At 55.7% G+C, this 18,045-nt stretch overlaps 1 protein-coding gene across 1 annotated transcript; it reads right to left on the bottom strand.

Annotated features, from left to right (window-relative positions):
• Nucleotides 1-3,445: 3,445 nt before the first annotated feature.
• Nucleotides 3,446-16,243, bottom strand: LOC134375912 (USP6 N-terminal-like protein). Its single transcript, XM_063094646.1, has 13 exons — nucleotides 16,178-16,243; nucleotides 15,920-16,002; nucleotides 13,522-13,561; nucleotides 12,399-12,506; nucleotides 9,662-9,771; nucleotides 8,907-8,955; nucleotides 7,465-7,585; nucleotides 6,549-6,643; nucleotides 6,088-6,150; nucleotides 5,524-5,623; nucleotides 4,951-5,103; nucleotides 3,765-4,005; nucleotides 3,446-3,614 (listed from the first exon to the last, which is right to left on the bottom strand). The coding sequence occupies exons 1-13, from the start codon at nucleotides 16,241-16,243 to the stop codon at nucleotides 3,446-3,448; spliced, it is 1,398 nt and encodes a 465-aa protein (XP_062950716.1).
• Between the last annotated feature and the right edge of the window lie 1,802 nt (nucleotides 16,244-18,045).

The following is an 18,045-nucleotide window of genomic DNA, read 5'->3' as shown; positions in this document are numbered from 1 at the left end:
TTGCTCTTTGGAAGCTGTAACATTGTTACAGAAACAGATCCCAGTGAACACCAGGCAGAGAGACTTTTCCCTTGTCAGGAATCCTGCCCCAGCCAGTTTCCAGGCTCACCAGCGTGGCTCTCTGTGCCCTCTGATCCTGTGGGGCCCAGTAGTGGAGAACACGTTCCTGCACCAGGGAAATCCGCATCCTCCCTTGCAGCTCCCAATTTCCTGTCTTCTGCTTTTATTTCCCAGGACTGTGAGAGAGCATCCAAAATATGATTTTATCAGTGCCCCGAATTCAGACCCAGTGTGTTACCTGACACATTCAGGTTTCCTTTGTGCCATTCCCTAGGAGTTCTATTATTGTAACCACATCTGTTATCCTTGATAAACCCCAAACTGACAGGAATACACTGTGTCTTACCCCAAGAAGCTCAGAGGACCCCACTTGCAGCCTAATGCTACCCACGGCATGTGGAGGAGCACAAGAGACGCTTTCCCTGACAAATGCCTGGCTGCTCCCTGCTTGTCAGGCAGTAGGTAGATGCTCATGGGCCTTGTAATTGGGCCACAGTGACCTGAGAGGGGTCAAGATTAATATCTGAGAGGGTACAGTCACTTCTTACTAACCACACATGCATGTCCGCTGTCCCCTGAAGGGGCTGGGGGCTCCTGAGCTACCCGCTGACTGTCCACAATTGCAGTGCTGAGTGGTAGAGTTCAATTCGTAAACCTAATTCCCAAAGATTCTAAAGCCACAATCTAAGTTCATCAGCAGAGTACAGTCATCAATTAACGGTGTCTGTACTTGAGAGAGAGGAGCAGGGCTTCATCAGCAGCCCTTAGTGCCAGCAAGTGAGGCACTAGTGTCTATGATCTGAGATCACTCCATATGCTGGAGAATGTGGCAGCTTAAATGACCTGCCAGGATCTGGTCAACTGATTGCAAAATAGCCTCAATCCTTTCCCTTTCCTCACCCACTATCCTTTCAAGTGGAGTCCACTTCTTCACCCCTGGAATCTGGTCTGGCCTTGCAGTGAGAAGGACAGTGGCCAGTTCTGAAGGCTTGCAGCCCTCCACATGCTCTACTGGAGTGCTGTGTCTGTCACAAGAACAAGGCCACACATGTCTGCTGAAGACCAAGAGACCACATGGAGCAAGGCCAGGTCATCCCACCTGTGGCATCTGAGACCAGCCATTCCCCAGCTGAGCCAGCCAGTGGCTGCAGACACAGGTGAGCCCTGCAGAAGAGCTGCCAGTGAGCTCAATGGAAATGCATTGTTTGGTGCCACTGGGCTTTGTGTTTTCGTTTGCTTGTCTTACACAGCATTATGATAACAGTAGATAATGGATAAAAAATTAGCAATAGATTACATCCTGAGGAATCCAGCCATAACTGCTGATGATGAACGTAAGATTTTTTTTTTAACACTCTTGGCATAGCTGATTCAGTCCAAGTCTAGTGCTTCTCTATCTGTGGTGAAGGACCAGCTACTTTTTTACATGATACTTTATATATTTTTACATTTTATTTGAAATAATGTCAGATTTACAAGAAGTTGAAGAAGATGGAATAGTACAGAGGATACAGGAGGTGCTCACTTTCCTGTGCTCGGGTTTCAGGACACGCCTCTGGGTTTCCAGCCACTCCCTGAGGTCTCAGGCCCCCTCCTCTGAGCTCTCCCCTGGGGGAAAGTTACTGTTGCCAGTTAGACCTGTTTTCAGCACCAACCTGGGAAAATGAGACCACAGGGCTGGCTATTCAAATCCAGTGGCTGGGCATGCTCGATAGAGAGCAAAGAATACTCTTGAATACGCCTGGTGCATGGAACTGGGAACCACCCCCTTAACTGAATGTTCATCACGTAAACTATAAAAGTCAAATCCCAGCTGAAGGCGGGTCGCAGCTCACTGTCCTGGAGGCCATCTGTACTTCGCAGGCTGAGGCTGAGGTGTGTATATTTCACTTTGTATCGAACTTGCTTTCAGCAAGGGGCTGCTCATTCTCTGGAGCCAGCCTGCACTTTGTACTGAACGTTAAGGTGTTTTTCTTCCTTTTGTGTTAGACTTGATGTCTGTACTGAGCTTACTTCTGTGTTAGACTTGGTGTGGGCCCTGCTCAGTGTCTGGAGCATGCCGCACTCTCTGTGCAACCTGCATTTCTTATCTGTCACAATACACTACTTCTCACCATCTACTGTGACTCTGCCCTTGAATTCTTTCCTGGGGCAGAGTCACGAACCTGGACAGAGGACTGGGTGTGTTGAGGCCAACTACCGGGCCCCCTGGACCCTACCTCTGACATCAAGACCATGTGGTGTTTGTCCTTCTGGGCCTGATTCCCTTCACTGCACATCAAGAACCCCCTTCATACCCAATCAGTAAGAGGAGGAAGATGGACAAAAAGAATTGACGAGATGAGAAAATACTAATAGGACAAGAACATGTCACCCTTCTGATCTGTGTGAGAGGAGACCCTCAGGGAGTTCGTTTGTTTATGTAATGGTGACATCCGTGAGGACGGCATCACCAAGTCCAGTATTCACCAGCTGGGAGCCCTGATAGGTCTCTGCAGATGTCAGCAAGGGTACAGGTGGGGTCACTTGGGGTCATGAACAGGGTCTTAGAGCAGAAACCAGGGACGACAGGTGTGCACACACACACGTGCACACAAGCACACATGTGCACACGCACATGTGCAAGGTCTCAGTCTGCTCCTGGGTCAGCGCCCCCGCCCCCACCAGCCAGATGAGCTGCCGACTCTGACTCCACCACGCTTCCCTCCCTGTCCTTTTCCTTGGCCAGTGGTCAGCAGCATCCATGGTGAACTGCCCCGACATAGGCTCAGGATGTGAGGGTACCAGATGCCAGGAACAGGAATAGAGAGGAAGAGGAGGAGGAAAAGAGGGAAGGAAGTTCCTCCAGAGCCCAATCAGCCCAGAAATAGAGGTGACTGTGGATCATCCCAGGGACGCTTTACACAGATTGTCGTTCCCTGTCCTATACTCACCTGGCACCGTAATCCTTTACTTCCCCACCAGTCCTCCCTGGGCCCTTGCCAGGCAAAGGTTGAATCACAGTAAATCACTTGATGGCCTTGACTCTGGTGTCAGCTGAGAGTGGGAGGCTGTGGGCCTGTGGCCTCTAATGAGGTATGTGGGAACCTGGGCTCTGGGTGGCCATCGTCCTGCTGAGGACCTTGCCAGGGGGAGGCCGGGAGAAGCCGGTCTGTGGCCTGGGCTGCAAGACCCTGACCTTTCTCCTGCCCCAGAGTGTCCTGTGCTTCCTACAGAGTTCTAGGAGCCACAGAAACAGGCACGTTGTAACTGACAACAATTTATTTTGTGGGTTCCTACAAAATGGGAGAGTTGGGCTCAAGTCCTCAGTGAGCCTTCAGTGGGCAAGACAGGGCCTGGTAATGGGGTTACTGTGGGGGTGAAGGACTGGGCCTGTTCTGTGGCCCTAGGGTTTGGCCACAGCTGATGGACAAGTGGCACGGACCCAGCACTCCTGTTGAAAGCTGACGTTGGGGAACCATGGGGCCCCAAAGTCCACATCACTGGGGAGGTTTGGCAGCGAGCTCCACTGCAGGAGTTTCCATATTACTGGTGGCCTGTCCTGGACTGGGGCCCTAGGGGTGGCCACAGCTGATGGACAAGTGGCACGGACCCAGCACTCCTGTTGAAAGCTGACGTTGGGGAACCATGGGGCCCCAAAGTCCACATCGCTGGGGAGGTTTGGCAGCGAGCTCCACTGCAGGAGTTTCCATATTACTGCTGGCCTGTCCTGGACAGGGGACAGGCCAGCCACACCCTGATTTCCCCGGGCACCCAGCGAGAGACTCGCAGCCCTGGGCTCTGAACAGGCTCCCTCATGCCTCTGGGCCTTGGCCGGTGGGTTAGAGATGGCCAGTCCGACATCTCTGGGGTGAGTCTCCATGCTTCGGGAGGCCAGCCGAGGCCCGGGTCCTGAGGACACCAGATCCAGGCCCAGGATCTTCCTCGGAAATTCATCTCTTCTCGCTGAAAGAAAAGCAGACACGGTCAGCGTCCACATGGAGCCTATCCGGCCCTTCCAGGAGAGGTCCCATGGACCCGGCTCCCTGCAGTGCTCCTGGTTGCTGTGTGGCCTCCCTGGCCTGACAATGGGGACATTCCTGCAGGCTGATGACCCCAAAGCAAAGGGTGTGCTCAGCCCGAGGCTTGGGAACTGGCAGGGCACCTCTAGCTGCTCCTGGGACATCCACATGGTGTTTGGTTCAGGCTGGCTCAGGCTTTCTGCATCAGGCCCTCACCCCATAGGAGCTGGGCCTGGGCATCAGTTTTGACTCAGAACTCGTGAGACACCCTGTCACCTAACCCCCTTGCATGGGGGCCTCTCCCCATACTGGCTGAGATGCCACCAGGTACTTGGCCCCTCTGCTCTCTAGGGCCATCTGCTCCTTGCCAGGACTGGACCATTCCCACACTCAGCAGAACTCTAGGTACTGCCTCAGGCCTGAGGGTCCCATGTGTGCCCTCGCCCTGAGTCCTTTTAAGCTTTGGTACACGATTCTTTTCAGTGTCTGGCTCGGGGCTTGTTGTCCTGACGACGTTGTGTGGGAGTTCAGGATGGGAGGGGTGCCCTGCTGCTCTCTGGGGGGCAGTTGCTGCTCTCAGGTGGGGTCTTCTGCTTGAACACATAGGTCTGAAGGCTGCTGTGGCCACCAGGGGGTCTTGGAGAACAAGAACTAGAGGGTGTGGGGGAGGAGCTGGTGGCAGATGGAGACATCCCCCTCCTCGCCTCTGAGGCTTCTGAGGACAGCACCTGCCCTGAGGCCCTGCTGGCCTTGCTTTCAGAAGCTTCTTAGAGCAGAGGAGGGGAAGAGGAGGCAGGAAGCCCTGAGGGCAGGGCTGGTGGTTCCCAGGACTCCTGATTATTTACTGCCCCCGATGGCGAGTCACCAGGGCACCTACTGCTGCACTCACCTAAGGGGGCCAGGCCACACTTGGCTCCACGCACTTCTTCCATAGACACCTGAAGTTGCCTCAGCACCTCATCATCCTGGAGGACCCAGTCCCTGGACAGTTTTTCCGTGAAAAATCGCAGGATGCCAGCCTGGTGCAGGTTCTGGAGGAGTTCTAAACATGGGGGTGGGAGTCAGGGTAGAATAGGTCACCCCCCGGGTGATTCAGTGCCCGGACCTTGCTCGCTTTCAGGGCACCTCCTCCTGGGTGGCTGCGGGGTCCTGCCTCGGCCATACCTGGGTTCCAGGTGCACATGGGAGGCCAGGGCCAGAAGCAGACCAGGCCAGGAAAGTGCCTTCCCCGCTCCTGCCCTCTGTCAGTGTCATGTCAGGGGGTGGGCTCGGTGTCTGGAAACACCAACGGTGCCCTGCCCCACCCCCCATGTTTGGCCTGGCTCGACCCCTCCTCCATCCATGACTGGCTCACTTTGGGCTGAGGAGACCTTGTGGTCAGTGTAAACAGTTGCCCTTGGCAGGCCAGGTCCTGTCCTGCCTGCTTGCCACCCTGAGTTCCCTGGGGAACAGGCATACTTACTTCCATGAATTTTCATTGTAGTGTATGCCATGCCTGTCAGCAGTGGCTCACCCTCCAAGATGAACACATCGAAAATTCTCAGGGAGAGATGGAAAGGGATCTGCGGGAAGAGCAGGTGTGGGAGATGCAGGCCTGGCTGGGCCGAGCCCTGGTGGCCTGAACTCAGCCCACTGGGGCCTCACTTTGTAGTGTGGAGACCCAAGCAGGGAGGAGATTCTCCATGAGGCTGCCTGAGACACGGTCCTGCAGCTTCTCAAGGGGTGAACTCAGAGCAGAGAGGCGTGTCTCCCAGACAGAGGGGCTCCTGGGGGCTCAGGGCTTCCTAGGGCTCTTCCAGGATAGCTCATGGCTGGGTTGGCCCGTGATTCTGACCCAGAGGCCTGGCTTCCCACATGGGACAGGCCTCTGCAGGGCCTGGCCTGTCTGCCCAGCAGCGACGTGTCTATGCATCCTTTGAGGTGGGATCATCTGGGTTCGACCAAGGGAGCCACATGCCCGGGCTGGGGAGCCAGGTTCTGAGCGGAAGGAGGGTGTCCAGCCCGGGGTGTCCCTGCGCGGACTTACCTCGTCGATGAAACACTGGCTGAACCAGTAGGTGTATACATCTGCTATCACTCCCTGGTCGTCCTGACAGAAGGAACACAGGTGCTCAGGGACCCCTGGGTTGGCCTGAAAACCTGCCAGTTCCAGGGCGCTCTGGCAGGCAGTTTCTCAAGGGGCAACACACCTGGGGGTGGTGGCCAGGGCTCCCTCCAGTCTGGCCCCTGCCCCCTACACAGATCCTCGGATGACCAAATGTCCTTAGCCCTGGTCAGCCTGAGTCTGCCCCTAGTCCCCGTGCTTTTGTCCCTCCAGGGGAAGGAAAAGGAAACCAAACTTTAAACCCATTGACAGTCACATATCCCAGAAAAGGCTATGGTGACTACGCCCCTCACCATGGCAGGAGGGGCTCGGGCTTTCCCTGTCCCCCTGACCTGCCGGGACCCAGGCCCTCCAGGGAGGAGGCGAGGGGAAGGTTCACTCACCAAGTGCTTGTGTAGCTGCGGAAGCATTGTTCTGAGCAACTGCTCATGAAAGAACAGGAGTCTGCGCAGCTTTGGGGCTCCTGGTATGTAGAATCCTGAGAAACACAAGGTCCCCCCACATGAGCACCTGCTTCCCCACCCAGGTGGAGCCAGCCATGCAAGGCCGTACACTGACACAGTTGAGGTAACCTGGGAAGGCTGAGGTCCAAGGCTGGAGGAGTTGGGCATTGCAGGGTGCCCCCCAAACCCAAGGCTTCTTCCTCTTCCCACCCAGTGACCCTACTATGTGTCCTCAGCCTTGAGGACAATGGGTGGGGATGTCCTCTCAAGCGTGAGTAGGCTCACTGCCCAGCTGTGTCCTGCAATGAGGCCCCAGTAGAACTGTGCTGACTTCTAGGCAGTAAGGAAGGACGATGGCGGATTGAAGGGCTGTGTCAGACATGTTGGAGCCTTGTGCGGCCATCGGGGTGACAGGTGTGAGTGATGGGGGGGTGTGGCTGTCTCTTAGACTACAGGTCTGGCTGGGGGACACCAGTTGGGGAGGCGCTGCCAACTGAGCTCTGTCTGGTTATTGGAAGGGTGGCTGGCAGGATGGCCAGCGTGAGGCAGAAGGACCAGCAGAAAGGAGAGAAAGGCCTGGACAAGGATGAGGCCACAGGGCCGTGGCCACAGGAAACAAAGCAGGTCACAGCGAGGCTGCGGGTCCCTTCTCTGATGGAGACACAAGGGGTCCAACTCAGGGTTACGGGTCCCTGTCCAGACTTGGGCTGCTTTGGGACTGTCACTAGGGGACTGTCCTGGAGACTCATAAACACTTGGAGAGGGACGGGGCCGTGGCTATAAGCCGCCATCACTTGTCCAGTGTGGCCATCCCTGGCTTGGCTGCACAAGGCACTGTGGGCAGCTGTTCACCTACCGTGCATGTTGTGACGCTGATTTGTCATGAGCTGGACCAGTGCCCAGAAGGCGTCCTCCTCGTTTAGGTGCATGAGCAGGATGGCAGCAATGTGGCTCATTCCCTCACAGTAACCCACCTCCTGCAAGAGCCAAAGTCACCATGCAAGGGTGTGCCCTGAGACAGCTGAGGTCACCTGGGATGGCTGAGGTCAAATGGGAGGACTGAGGTTGCCAGGGAGTACTTTGGTCAGCTGTGAGGGCTGAGGTCACCTGGGAGAACTGAGGTCACCTGGGAGGGCCCAGGTCAGCTGGGAAGGCTGAGAATACCTGAGAAGACTGAATAAAGGTAACCTGAAAGAGCTGAAGTCACATGGGAGGCTAAGGTCACCTAGGAAGGCTGATGGGAACCAGAGGGACTGAGGGCACCTGAGAATGCTGAGGTCACCGGGGAGGGCCGATGTCACCTGGGAGAGCTAAGATCAAACAGGAGAGCTGGTGAAATCTAGAGGGACTGAAGTCACCTGGAAGGCCTGAGGTGACCTGGGAGAGCTAAGGTCACCAGGGAGGCCAACCACAGACCTCCGAGTATGTGGGGTCCAGCCTCTGTGCCCCTCCTGGGACACTGGGCATCAAAACTGAGCATGTCCCACACATGTCAGGTCACACGGAGCACCTGGAGGGACTCCTGCAGCACAGTGGCCAAGCTCTTCTGTCAGATCAAGAACTGATGAGAGCCCCCCCTCCCACATGCGGAGCCAGGGAGGCCTCTGCGCCAGGCTCAGGCCAGCACCCACTGTCTGCATTCACCATGAGGGATGGCTGTCACTGAGCGCCCCCCGCACAGAGTCCAGAGACGGCTCACAGGCTGCCTGGCACAGAAGGACAGCTAAGTTCAGGCCCCACGTGAGCAGCCTGGGGTGTCCTCTCGGCGGCTTTCTCTTGAAAGTATGGTCTGGAAATCGGGGGCAGAGCGACAAGCAGCTGCTCAGGAGCCCCTCCCAGGCTGCCGCACTCTGTGGGGTGTGGGGAAGGGGAACTTTGATCTCTGCCCAGTTTCTCACGAATCATATGGCATTTGTCAATGCACACTCATCTGATGAAAGCCCATGAGGCACCTCGCTCCCCTGGAGAAGATCACTCCAGACACGAGCATCCTGTGACACTGCCAAACTCTTGGGATTTTGGACACCCCAGCAGGAAGGTGTCTGTCCTTGTTCTAAGGAGCAGTGGTCAGGTCCACTTGAGGGAGGAGCCTGGACCCACCCTCTCCATCTCAGCTTGAGCTTAGAGACCTTCCTCTCCTGGCTGGGACCTCTGTGAGAGCAGTGACCTCACACACTAACTAGGATGTCCTGGGTGCTCATGAATCCTGAATTTTCAAGAAGCAACCACACCCCCTGGGACACCCAAGCCAGCGACTATGGGAATGGGCTCAGGATGTCATTGGCCAGGGATACTCACCGTGTCATAGGCAGAAAAGGCTACCAGCACGTGGAAGAGTTCCTGCTGCCTGGGAAAGGGCGAATAGAGGGTTCTGTTGGCTCCATGCCCATGCTGTTAGTTTCCTGTGGCCTAACAGACCCTGAGATGCACCTGCCCTTCCCAGTCTCCCCTCCCTGGGCACTGGGCCACTCCTTGTGGCAGTCTGGTAAGGGCAGGAGCACAGCCAGCCGCTCAGGCCTGGCCACAGCCTCACCTCGGCACCTGCCTTCTGCCTCCCTCTGGCTGCAGCTGGGTGGCTCATTTCCTACCCCCATTCCTGCCTCTCCACACCACACTTGTCCCCTCACTGTTCACTCAGCATGCTCCCTGTCACCCTTTAGGTCCTCCAGTCACAAGCGAAAGGCCAGGAGTCCCTGGTCCTGCCGCCCTCCCATCGGTCCCTAACCCTGGTCCTCCTGGCTCATGGAGAACAGTTTTCACCACGTGGCATTACTGTGTTTGCTGCCATCATTCTCAAGAGCCAGCTGGGTTCTGGCCCCACATACCTCAGCCCCCGGTTTAGGACTCAAGTGTCCGGTTGGCGCTGGGTACATGGTGCAGGCTGCTCCCTGTGCCAGGAGAGAGCTCGGCAGCTGTGTCACCTCCCTCCTCTGGGAACCCTGCCTCTCCCCTGGGAATGCTCCATGTTCCTGGGGCTCCCATGTCCCTCTGGATTTCCTCATCTCCCCTGGGGTCTCCACTCTCCGAGATCACCACCCCCCCAAGGGGCTTACTTGATGCCATAGCGGTCCCGAAACATCACATGGTTGGTGAAGGTGCAGCTGACTTCAAGATCAATTTTCTGTATTTGCTGGCAGAGCATCTTGCCCTGCTCCTTCATTCTCTGTAGGACAGGGCCAAGAGAAGGAAGTGTCTCAGAGCATGTCTCAGACTCGCTGCCATGGGCACCAGTCATACAGGGGTCAGTGCACGTGGCCGGAAAGGGAGTTTTTGCTGCAGAAATGTCCTCATGATTGTTCCCACAGCCAGGGGCAGTCTCCAGAACACAGCATGACCTCAGTACCCATGTCACAGCCTGTGCTCAGCAGTCCTGGTGGGGGCACCACTGAGGACGGCCCACTGCTGATGGGCAGGCCCCAGACCCCTGCCCCTCAAACCCCTTTTAGATACATGGGGACAAGGCCATCCCAGCCCAGGCCTCCTGCTCCATCTCCCCGGGGACTCAGTCCTCACCTGGGGCTGCCCCCTTCTGACCATCTGTCACTTACTTTCCTTCTCTCCTCAAGGGACCTCTCCCCATGGATGAAAGCAAGTGCCCCCCGGGCCCTGAGTTTGCTTCCCCTGGAATGTTTTACTCAGGACCTGTTCCCGGGGCTGCCTGGCCCCTACCCCTCAGGGCTTTCCAGGAGTCCAGGAGGGCAGCTCGTGCCTGGGCTTCCACTCCCTGATGCCACCTGTCAGGATGACAGTATGGAGCCGATGCCAACCTCTGTGAAGGCTCCCATGATCAGCTCATTCACTTCTCAGGAGCTCCCGAGAGGAGAGTCTGACAGAGGGACAGGGGCTGCCCGGGGCTCCAGGAGAGCTGTGCCTGGGGACTGTGCTTCTAGGCCTGTGAGCTGTGATGGCTCCCACACTCCCTGCTGCTAAAAATGTCCTGGAGGAGCCCAAGCCCCACAGCCCTGACACCCCCAATTTGGGGCTTAGGGCTCTAGATCGGCCCCACTGATGTGCACATTCCCGCATTTCCCCTACTGTTTCCTTATGAAGAGGACAAGGCCAGATCCCTGCACCTTCTCTTGCAGCTCCCCAACCTGCTAGATTAGATTTTGGAGAATCTTCTGAGTTGTCTTATATGATCATGTACTTAGAATGCACTGTACTGCAGGCACAGATAAATCCTTCTTGTTTATTTTTTTATTTGTTTAATTTGTGTAAGTTTCCTTTATTTTCCCCCAAATTTTCTGAAATCAAGGAGGGTAAGAAAGTCCTGTGTTTCCTTCTATTTGATTTTCACAGGAATGGCTTTGGGAGTTCATGGCCCTCTAAGATATTTTCTACTGTTTTTTTCCAAATAGTTTAAAAATAATACTTAGTTTATTTCTACTCAGATATTAGTTAACGCTTTGTAAAAGGCTGCTGAGTTTGATGTGTCAGCTTTCTGGGATCTCCTGATATCATTTATGCCTTTTATTTCTTACTGTGTCCATGGGTTACTGAGCACCCGTTGCGTCCTGCTGAGCCTCCCGTGGTTTCTGGAATTTGTCCTCCTTGGTCAGGATATATATATATATATATTTTGATATCTCCCTACATTCCAGCTGGGAAGAACATATTTAGAACTCTCCATCTATAAAGTTCATAGGAAACTCATCCCTGGGTCTTTCTTTCTGGGGGCAGGTTTACAAGGTTTGGGTTCTTAGGCTCACAGCCTCAGTGAGCATTTGGGAGCTTTCCCCTTTCATCAGGTCTGGAAGATCCAGGCTGAGGAGCTGCCCGTGTTTAGAAGAGCGTGTGCACCTCAGCCATGACCAGCCCGGCCCTTGCCCGATGGTGGCCCCTGTCTTTTAATCGGTACTTTGGTCATCGGTCAAGGAAGGCTTTTCTTTTTCTTCTACCTGGTTCGGTGTTGCTTGGGAACTCATGGTTTCCTCGATTTCCAAATTGTGCCCAGCAAGATGCAGGCAGCTTTCCCTCCTAATTCCCTTTATCCTCACCTTGCCTGTGCTCAGTGCCCCCTTTCTACAAATTCCTCACATTTTATTCTCCCTCCTTTTCTTGCATTATGCTTAGGAGAAGTTTCATGCTGAAACTGGCCTTTTCAGAAAACTACTTTTGTGTTTTTCTTTTCTTCTCCTAGCTCTTTTGGTTCTCCATCTCATCTTGCATTTTTAAACTCCTTTCTACTGTTTTGTTCCACCTGAAATTCAGGTGTCCAGGCATGGCTGGGGCAGGTGCCACATGGTCTGGGTGCATCCTGGTCCTATCACTGTCAGGTGTGCCCAGAGTGCCCACCACGTGCAGCCCCCGTGCTGGAGGGCGGGGGCTGCCCCACACAGTGGGCACCGCTCGCTCTCACGATGTGTGTGAATCCTGCCGGATGGAGATGACCTGCGTCCACCACCGCTGCCTCCTAGGGCTCCTGCTCTTCTCCCTAACCTGTGAGCTTTCTGACCCTTTCAACATTGGGACGCTTTGATGATATGCCCAAAATGCTGTGGCACACCTTGCTGGAAAAGGTGCAGCCTAACTCCCGTTCCTTTGAGTGTTGGCCAGACTTGGCGACATACTACTCATAAAGAGAATGTGCCAGAAGAGAGAGAGAGAAACTTCAAGGCCAGGTTGTAGGAGACATGGCTGTGAAAAAGCAGGATGGGCGTGGAGTCTCAGATCCCTGGGATGTGCTCCTGAGCACCCTGCAGGCACCACTTTTCCCACATAGGGCACCTGGGCCCCTGGCCACGCCAGGCCTGTGCGTGCTGCGTCTGCTTGAGTGGAAAAGGGACACACCTGGTATTTGCCTGGGTTCTGCATCTTGACCTTGTCCACACCCAGTAGAAGAGACCAGGCCCGACCCCGCACTTGGGGGGGAATCCCCTTGTACACCCGGCGAGACATCTGTGGAGAGAAGAGTGCTCTGGAGAGAGTCCACAGGGTAACCGCGGAGGGGGAAGGGGGGAATCACAGAGTGATGGTTCTGGAAGATTCCAGTGTTTGTCTTCATGGTTCCTCGGGAGAGGCTAAGTCTACCTAGAACTGGGCCTTTTGTCTTGTGGGTACAGACTGGATGGGGATTGTGAGCTGTGATCGCCATATCTTCCTCCCTCTGGGGCCAACAGGAGGCATCCCTGTCCCTGACCTACATGTGGCCCAAAGTCTGGCATCGGATTCTCTCCCAGCAATGTGACCTTTGCAGGGATGTGTAGGAAAGCTTGTGACCCAGGCCTGTGTGGGCCTTCGGCATCAGGACATGGTGGCACCCAGCAACTGAGAGGCAGACAGTGCCAGGGATCATGTGTGAACACCACTCACCCTCCCTCTGCAAGAGGGTGGGCACAGGGGCCTCCACTCCCCACATTACCTTTTGGCTGCTTTTATATTTATCCCAATGTTGAAACATTTTCAGCCATTTGTGGCATCGGGCGATTTCCTTGTTTGTTTGCTGTAAAATGAGAGATGATGGACTTAGCTGAGCTGCCGTGCTTTTTGAAGTGGCCCATGGATACCACGTGACTCTTGTGCTTGGGGGTCCTAATGGGACAGAACTGGAAAGAGCCAAACTAGGTGCAGAGCCTGGGGCTGAGACCCTCTGACTGGGTGAGCACGAGTGGCCTGGCCTGTTGAACACAGGATATGGTGTCCTCAGGCCACAAACCCCCATGCCTAGATGGGGTCCCAACCTCAATGTGGGGTCCTGCTGGCCTGTGGCAGTCACTCCTGAGCTGCATGTGCAAATCTGGGATGGGCACATTTGGCAATCAGCCCCTGGAATGGAGTTCTGGGATCAGGAGCTCAGAATCTCGGCCCATCCTGGTGACTAAGTATCCTTATGGACACCTGCCCGTGGCCACAGGCAGGCCAGGCTTGCCTAACAGGTGACCAACCAAGCCCTGGCAGAAGGAACAGCTCTTACCTTCACCTCCTGGGTGGTGACACGGGGAAGCTCCTTCTCACTAAAAGGCAATGGAATCAGAGCTGAGGACTCGCTGCAGGCCAGGAGCCATCCCCTTCCCTGAGCAGACCCCAAGGAAGGACAGGCTCCCTTCCCAACCACCTGCAAGTCGCAGCCCAGGAGACCACTTAGGAAAGGGAGGACAGGGCCTTTTTGCTGGCTGCCAACCAGAATGGTCTGAGACACAAAAGCAAAGGAGCAGCAGGGCCAGCCAGGGCCTCTCAGGGGCCGTGGGGTTTGGGGGTGCAGCCTTCGTGGGCTGCAGGCAGAGCCCTCTAGGAGAGGCAAGAGAGTCCAGAGCTGCTAAGAAACAGCTCTGCCTGAGGGTCAGTTGGCTGGTCTCTGACAGCTGCCCCCAAGGAAGTTACTCCATCACCTTCATGGGTTCCAAGGGGTCTGGGTTGAGACCTTCCCAGTGTGTGGAGGGTGCACCCTGGAGCTGTCCCATGTGGCACCCCACCCCAGCCAAGCTCTGCGCATTCAACACCCCCTGCCCCTGTCTGCACCCTGGGCGATGGTCATGCCCGTTCCTTGACTTCACCCCATCCTGTCTGGCCCACAGACCCTGCCGTCACCTCGGCCACTTTGACACTGCTCTTTACCTTGCCCTGTCAGATCCTCTGAATGTGGCCCCTCAGCCCCACTATCAGCCCAAACTCCTGCCTTGTGCCTGTTCTGCCTGTGCTGGGAGACACCACTGGGCAATGAATGGCGACGGAGGGCCCTGCAGGTGGCCGGGATCGCCCAGGGCCAGATCTCCAGCCTCAGCTGGCTCTCGGGGACATCAGCACTATGTCCTCCTGCCTTCCCCTGCAGTGGCTTTCCTCCTCATGCCTTCCTGCCCTGTCTCGGCCCATGGCATCCTCTCCCCACCTGCGGTGTTCCCGAGCAAGCAGAGAGCGGAGTCTCCAGTGAGCATTGCAGTCCTTGGAGATACCGAGGCCCCTGAGGCTCAGGGGCCCCAGGTGGAGCTGCTGTCCCTGGCCCCACCTCATCCAGCCTGTCCACCCCCAATGCCTTCACTCTATCCCCAGGCTTGCTCAGGCAGACGCATCCCCGAGTCACCCGTCACATCTGGTCCCCTGCAGTCCAGCTCCCCCAGGCTCCGTCCCTCTCTCCATCCTGTGACCTCAGGAAAGACAGACTCCAGGCTGGCCTCCTCCCCACCAGGCATCACATGACCTCCCAGCACCAGACCAACGGCTCAGGTGGCCTTCCTCTGCCACCCCTGCCTGCCTCCATGGCCTTCCTCCTTCCATTCCTGGGCTGGGGCCTTATCCCTGCTCCTCATCTCACTACATGGCCACATTCTTCCGTACACTTTGTCTCTTTGTGCCCCTCTGATCCTGGCAGGACCTGATAGACAACTGTCCACAGGCTGGACCAAGTGCCCTTGTGCCCTCTGGCCCCACCCTGCTGAGCTGACAGCAGAACAGGCTCCTTCTGGGGACAGGGCTCAGCCCTCAGGTTGCCTCTTTCTTTTGCAGACATAAAGGCCACACTTCTGAGTGTTCAAGGGCCTGGACCAACCACAGCTTGGTACGTGCCCTCTCCCCAGAGCTGCCTGGATGAGCCATTGAACTGAAGCCATGTGCTGACTGCAGTGGACCTCCAGGGGAGCAAGGGACTCGTACCCACCCTGGGAATAAGGTCAGCACAAGCCTGGGAGACATGCCCTGCCTCATGCTGGCCTTTTCAAGGATGGATCCTGATGGAGTTTGGATGTGTTGTCCCCTCCAAAACTCATGTGTAAATTTGATCTCTGGGCCAGCTGGTGGCTCACTCAGGAGAATGTGGTGCTGATAACACCAAGACCATGGGTTCGGATCTCATATAGGGATGGCCGGTTCGCTCACTTTGGAGAGTGTGGTGCTGACAACACAAAGTCAAGGGTTAAGATCCCCTTACCGGTCATCTTTAAAAAAAAAAAAAAGAAAGAAAGAAGAGAAATTTGATCTCCAATGTGGCAGTGTTGGAAACTGATTGAGTCATGGGGGTGGATCCCTCATGAATGGATTAAAGATCTCCCTGGGGGAGGGAGGAGTAATGAGTGATTTCTCACTCAATCAGTTCCCACGAGAGCTGGTTGTTTATAGGACCCTATCACCTCCTCTCTCTCTCTCTCTTGCTTCCTCTCTCGCCATGTGACCTGCTTGTACCCGCCGGCTGCCTGCCACTTTCCATCATGAGTAGAAGCAGCCTGAGGCCTGTGCCAGATGCAGCTGTCCCAGAATCGTAAGCCAAGTAAACCTCTGTTCCTTATAAATTACCCAGTCTCAAGTATTTCTGTTATAGCAACACAAACAAACTGAAACAGAGGCCAACCCCAAGATAAGATGGGGGATGTCAGAGAACTCACTGCAGAAACCCGAGCCGGTCGATGCGTCTGTAGATTTTGAATTCCTCATCCCAGTTTTTCACCAGTGTCCCAGCTCGGTGTCCCTGCAAACCCAAGAGGGCCTGGAGTGAGGGCGCCATGGTGATGGGTTGGGGGCATGGGTGGCTTTGGATGGTTCCTCCCTCCCCTGTGTCCCCAGGGAGCCCAGGCCCCTCTGACCTCAGGGACAACAGAAGAGGCCAGGAGTGGCCTGCCTCAAGGGAGCAGCCAACCCTGTACCTGCTGGTACTTCTCCATGATGTCTATCACCTCCTGGGCCCACAGGGTCTCCATACCCGTCTTCATGTTTAATCTGCAAGACAAAAGTAATCCAAAGCTAGCAATGCCCGTGAGAGCTTCAGAGAGTACCCCTAACTGCTCAGGTCGGGGATCCAAAATTCCACCAGCAAAACCCCCGCCCTCCACCCCCACCCCCCAGTACAAAGAGACCAGACTCTGTCTCCACCCCACGTGGTCTCGGGGGTTTCTTCCCCTGGCCAAGGTTAAGCTCCTGCCTGAGGACCTGAAAACCAGGGACCTGGAAGTTGAGGCCTGTTGTCCCCAAGGTCCCTACACAGACACACATGTTTGTTACCTGCTCAGCATGAAGGGCCCTGATGGGCCGTTTTCGGCACCAGGAAGCAGAATGTGATTTAGAGACCACAGGCCTCTATACGATTTGCCTCCCAGATGATCTCGGGAAACACACAGTCGTCCAATTCTTTAGAGGCAAAAAGAAATCTCATGAGTGCTGCATTCTACTTAAATCTTAGCACCAGCCAAGCAGGAAGGTTCTGGGTTTGGGCAAAAGGTGACCTTTGTGACTTGAAAGTAGCCTCTGTGCTTGTTGAGGCCATGCCTTAGGCAAGAAGGACACTGGAGTTTACAGTTCTGAACGTGGCAGTATCAGAAGGGGCTCCGTCTTTTTCCCAGGCACCGATCAGAAACTAGTGAGCTCTGGGGATGTGTCCTGGAGCACAGTCAGAGACATGGTCCTACTTTGGAGATGGTCCCAAGGGAATTCCCTTGAAGGGAGGGGTGGATGAGGCCTCTAGAGGACGAGACAGAGGGCAGGACACAGAGGGTGAGCCCCTTTTCCCACACCCTGGCCTGCAGGGCAGACACTTGTCACCTGCCTGGCCTCCCTCAGTGGTTTCTTCCCTGTCCACGACTGCCCCAAGACAGAGGGCTCCCCACCTTGCTCCCAGCCTAGGGACCTCACAATTGGGTGGGCCTTACATAGGCCATAAGTGATGCTCTGTGATGTCAGAGGTGACCAGATGCCCACCTGGGGTGACCCATCTCCCATCACAGACCAGGGCGCAGGCCACCCCTCCCCCCCCACTCTCCATCTTCACAGCCCACGGAGACCCCACTTCAGTGGCTCTTCCAGGGGCAGGCTCTGCCCTATCATGGTTTGGAATCTCAGGAAGAACCTGAATCTAGGGAGGGAGGCTGCAGAGGCCAGAAGTTGTGTCTAACATGACACAAGGCAGGGCGGAGGGCACAGCCAACGGTCACCTCTGGGTCCCAGGCCCAGTTACCTCCTGTCTGACCCCAGGCTTCTCACCTGCCAAATGGACACATCAGCCTTAGCCCCACGGAGTGTGTGTGAGGATGAATGGGACAACTGTATATGCGGTTAGCACAGAACAGGCACCTGGTGAGGCCCAGTGGGCATCACCCTCGGCAGCCACCCAGCGAGGCCCGGGCCACCCTCCTGGTAGCACCTGTGTGGAAATCAGCAGGAAGGGAAGAGAGCAGGTCACACTCACCTGAATCTGTTCACCTGTGCAGAGATGTACCTGTAGCCTACAAAAGGGACCTGCACCAACAGCTCACAGACTCCAGAATGAGCCTCCTACTGCCACGGAACTCAGAGGCAGCGGTGCTTGGCAACAGTGACATCATGGGGTTCCATCACCCCCTCACACTGGCCCCCTCCCCGGGTCAGCATAGCCCAATGCCGCATCCTCCACCCCCTGACCTGTCCACCCGTGTGGGTGGGTGTGTGTTTGTGCGTGTGAGCATGCACGTGTGTGCATGAACACGTGTGTGCCTATATGTGCTTCTCCCCTAGCCAGGCCTGGCTGCTCTTCTCAAATGTG

This window comes from Cynocephalus volans, chromosome 4, assembly GCF_027409185.1.
Source record: "Cynocephalus volans isolate mCynVol1 chromosome 4, mCynVol1.pri, whole genome shotgun sequence".
NCBI lineage: Eukaryota > Metazoa > Chordata > Mammalia > Dermoptera > Cynocephalidae > Cynocephalus > Cynocephalus volans.
The sequence above is the reverse complement of the archived record's forward strand: the minus strand, read 5'-3'. Positions and strand labels throughout refer to the sequence as shown.

What these genes read in the sequence shown, in the direction of transcription:
- LOC134375912 (XM_063094646.1), bottom strand. Translation starts at nt 16,243, where the DNA reads ATGAAGACGGGTATGGAGACCCTGTGGGCCCAGGAGGTGATAGACATC. An exon ending in GCCAGTGTTTCATCGACGAG is followed by an intron (nt 5,624 to 6,087) that starts GTAAGTCCGCGC and finishes CTCTTCCCGCAG; the next exon opens with ATCCCTTTCCATCTCTCCCT. An exon ending in GTGTGGCCTGGCCCCCTTAG is followed by an intron (nt 4,006 to 4,950) that starts GTGAGTGCAGCA and finishes CTTTTCTTTCAG; the next exon opens with CGAGAAGAGATGAATTTCCG.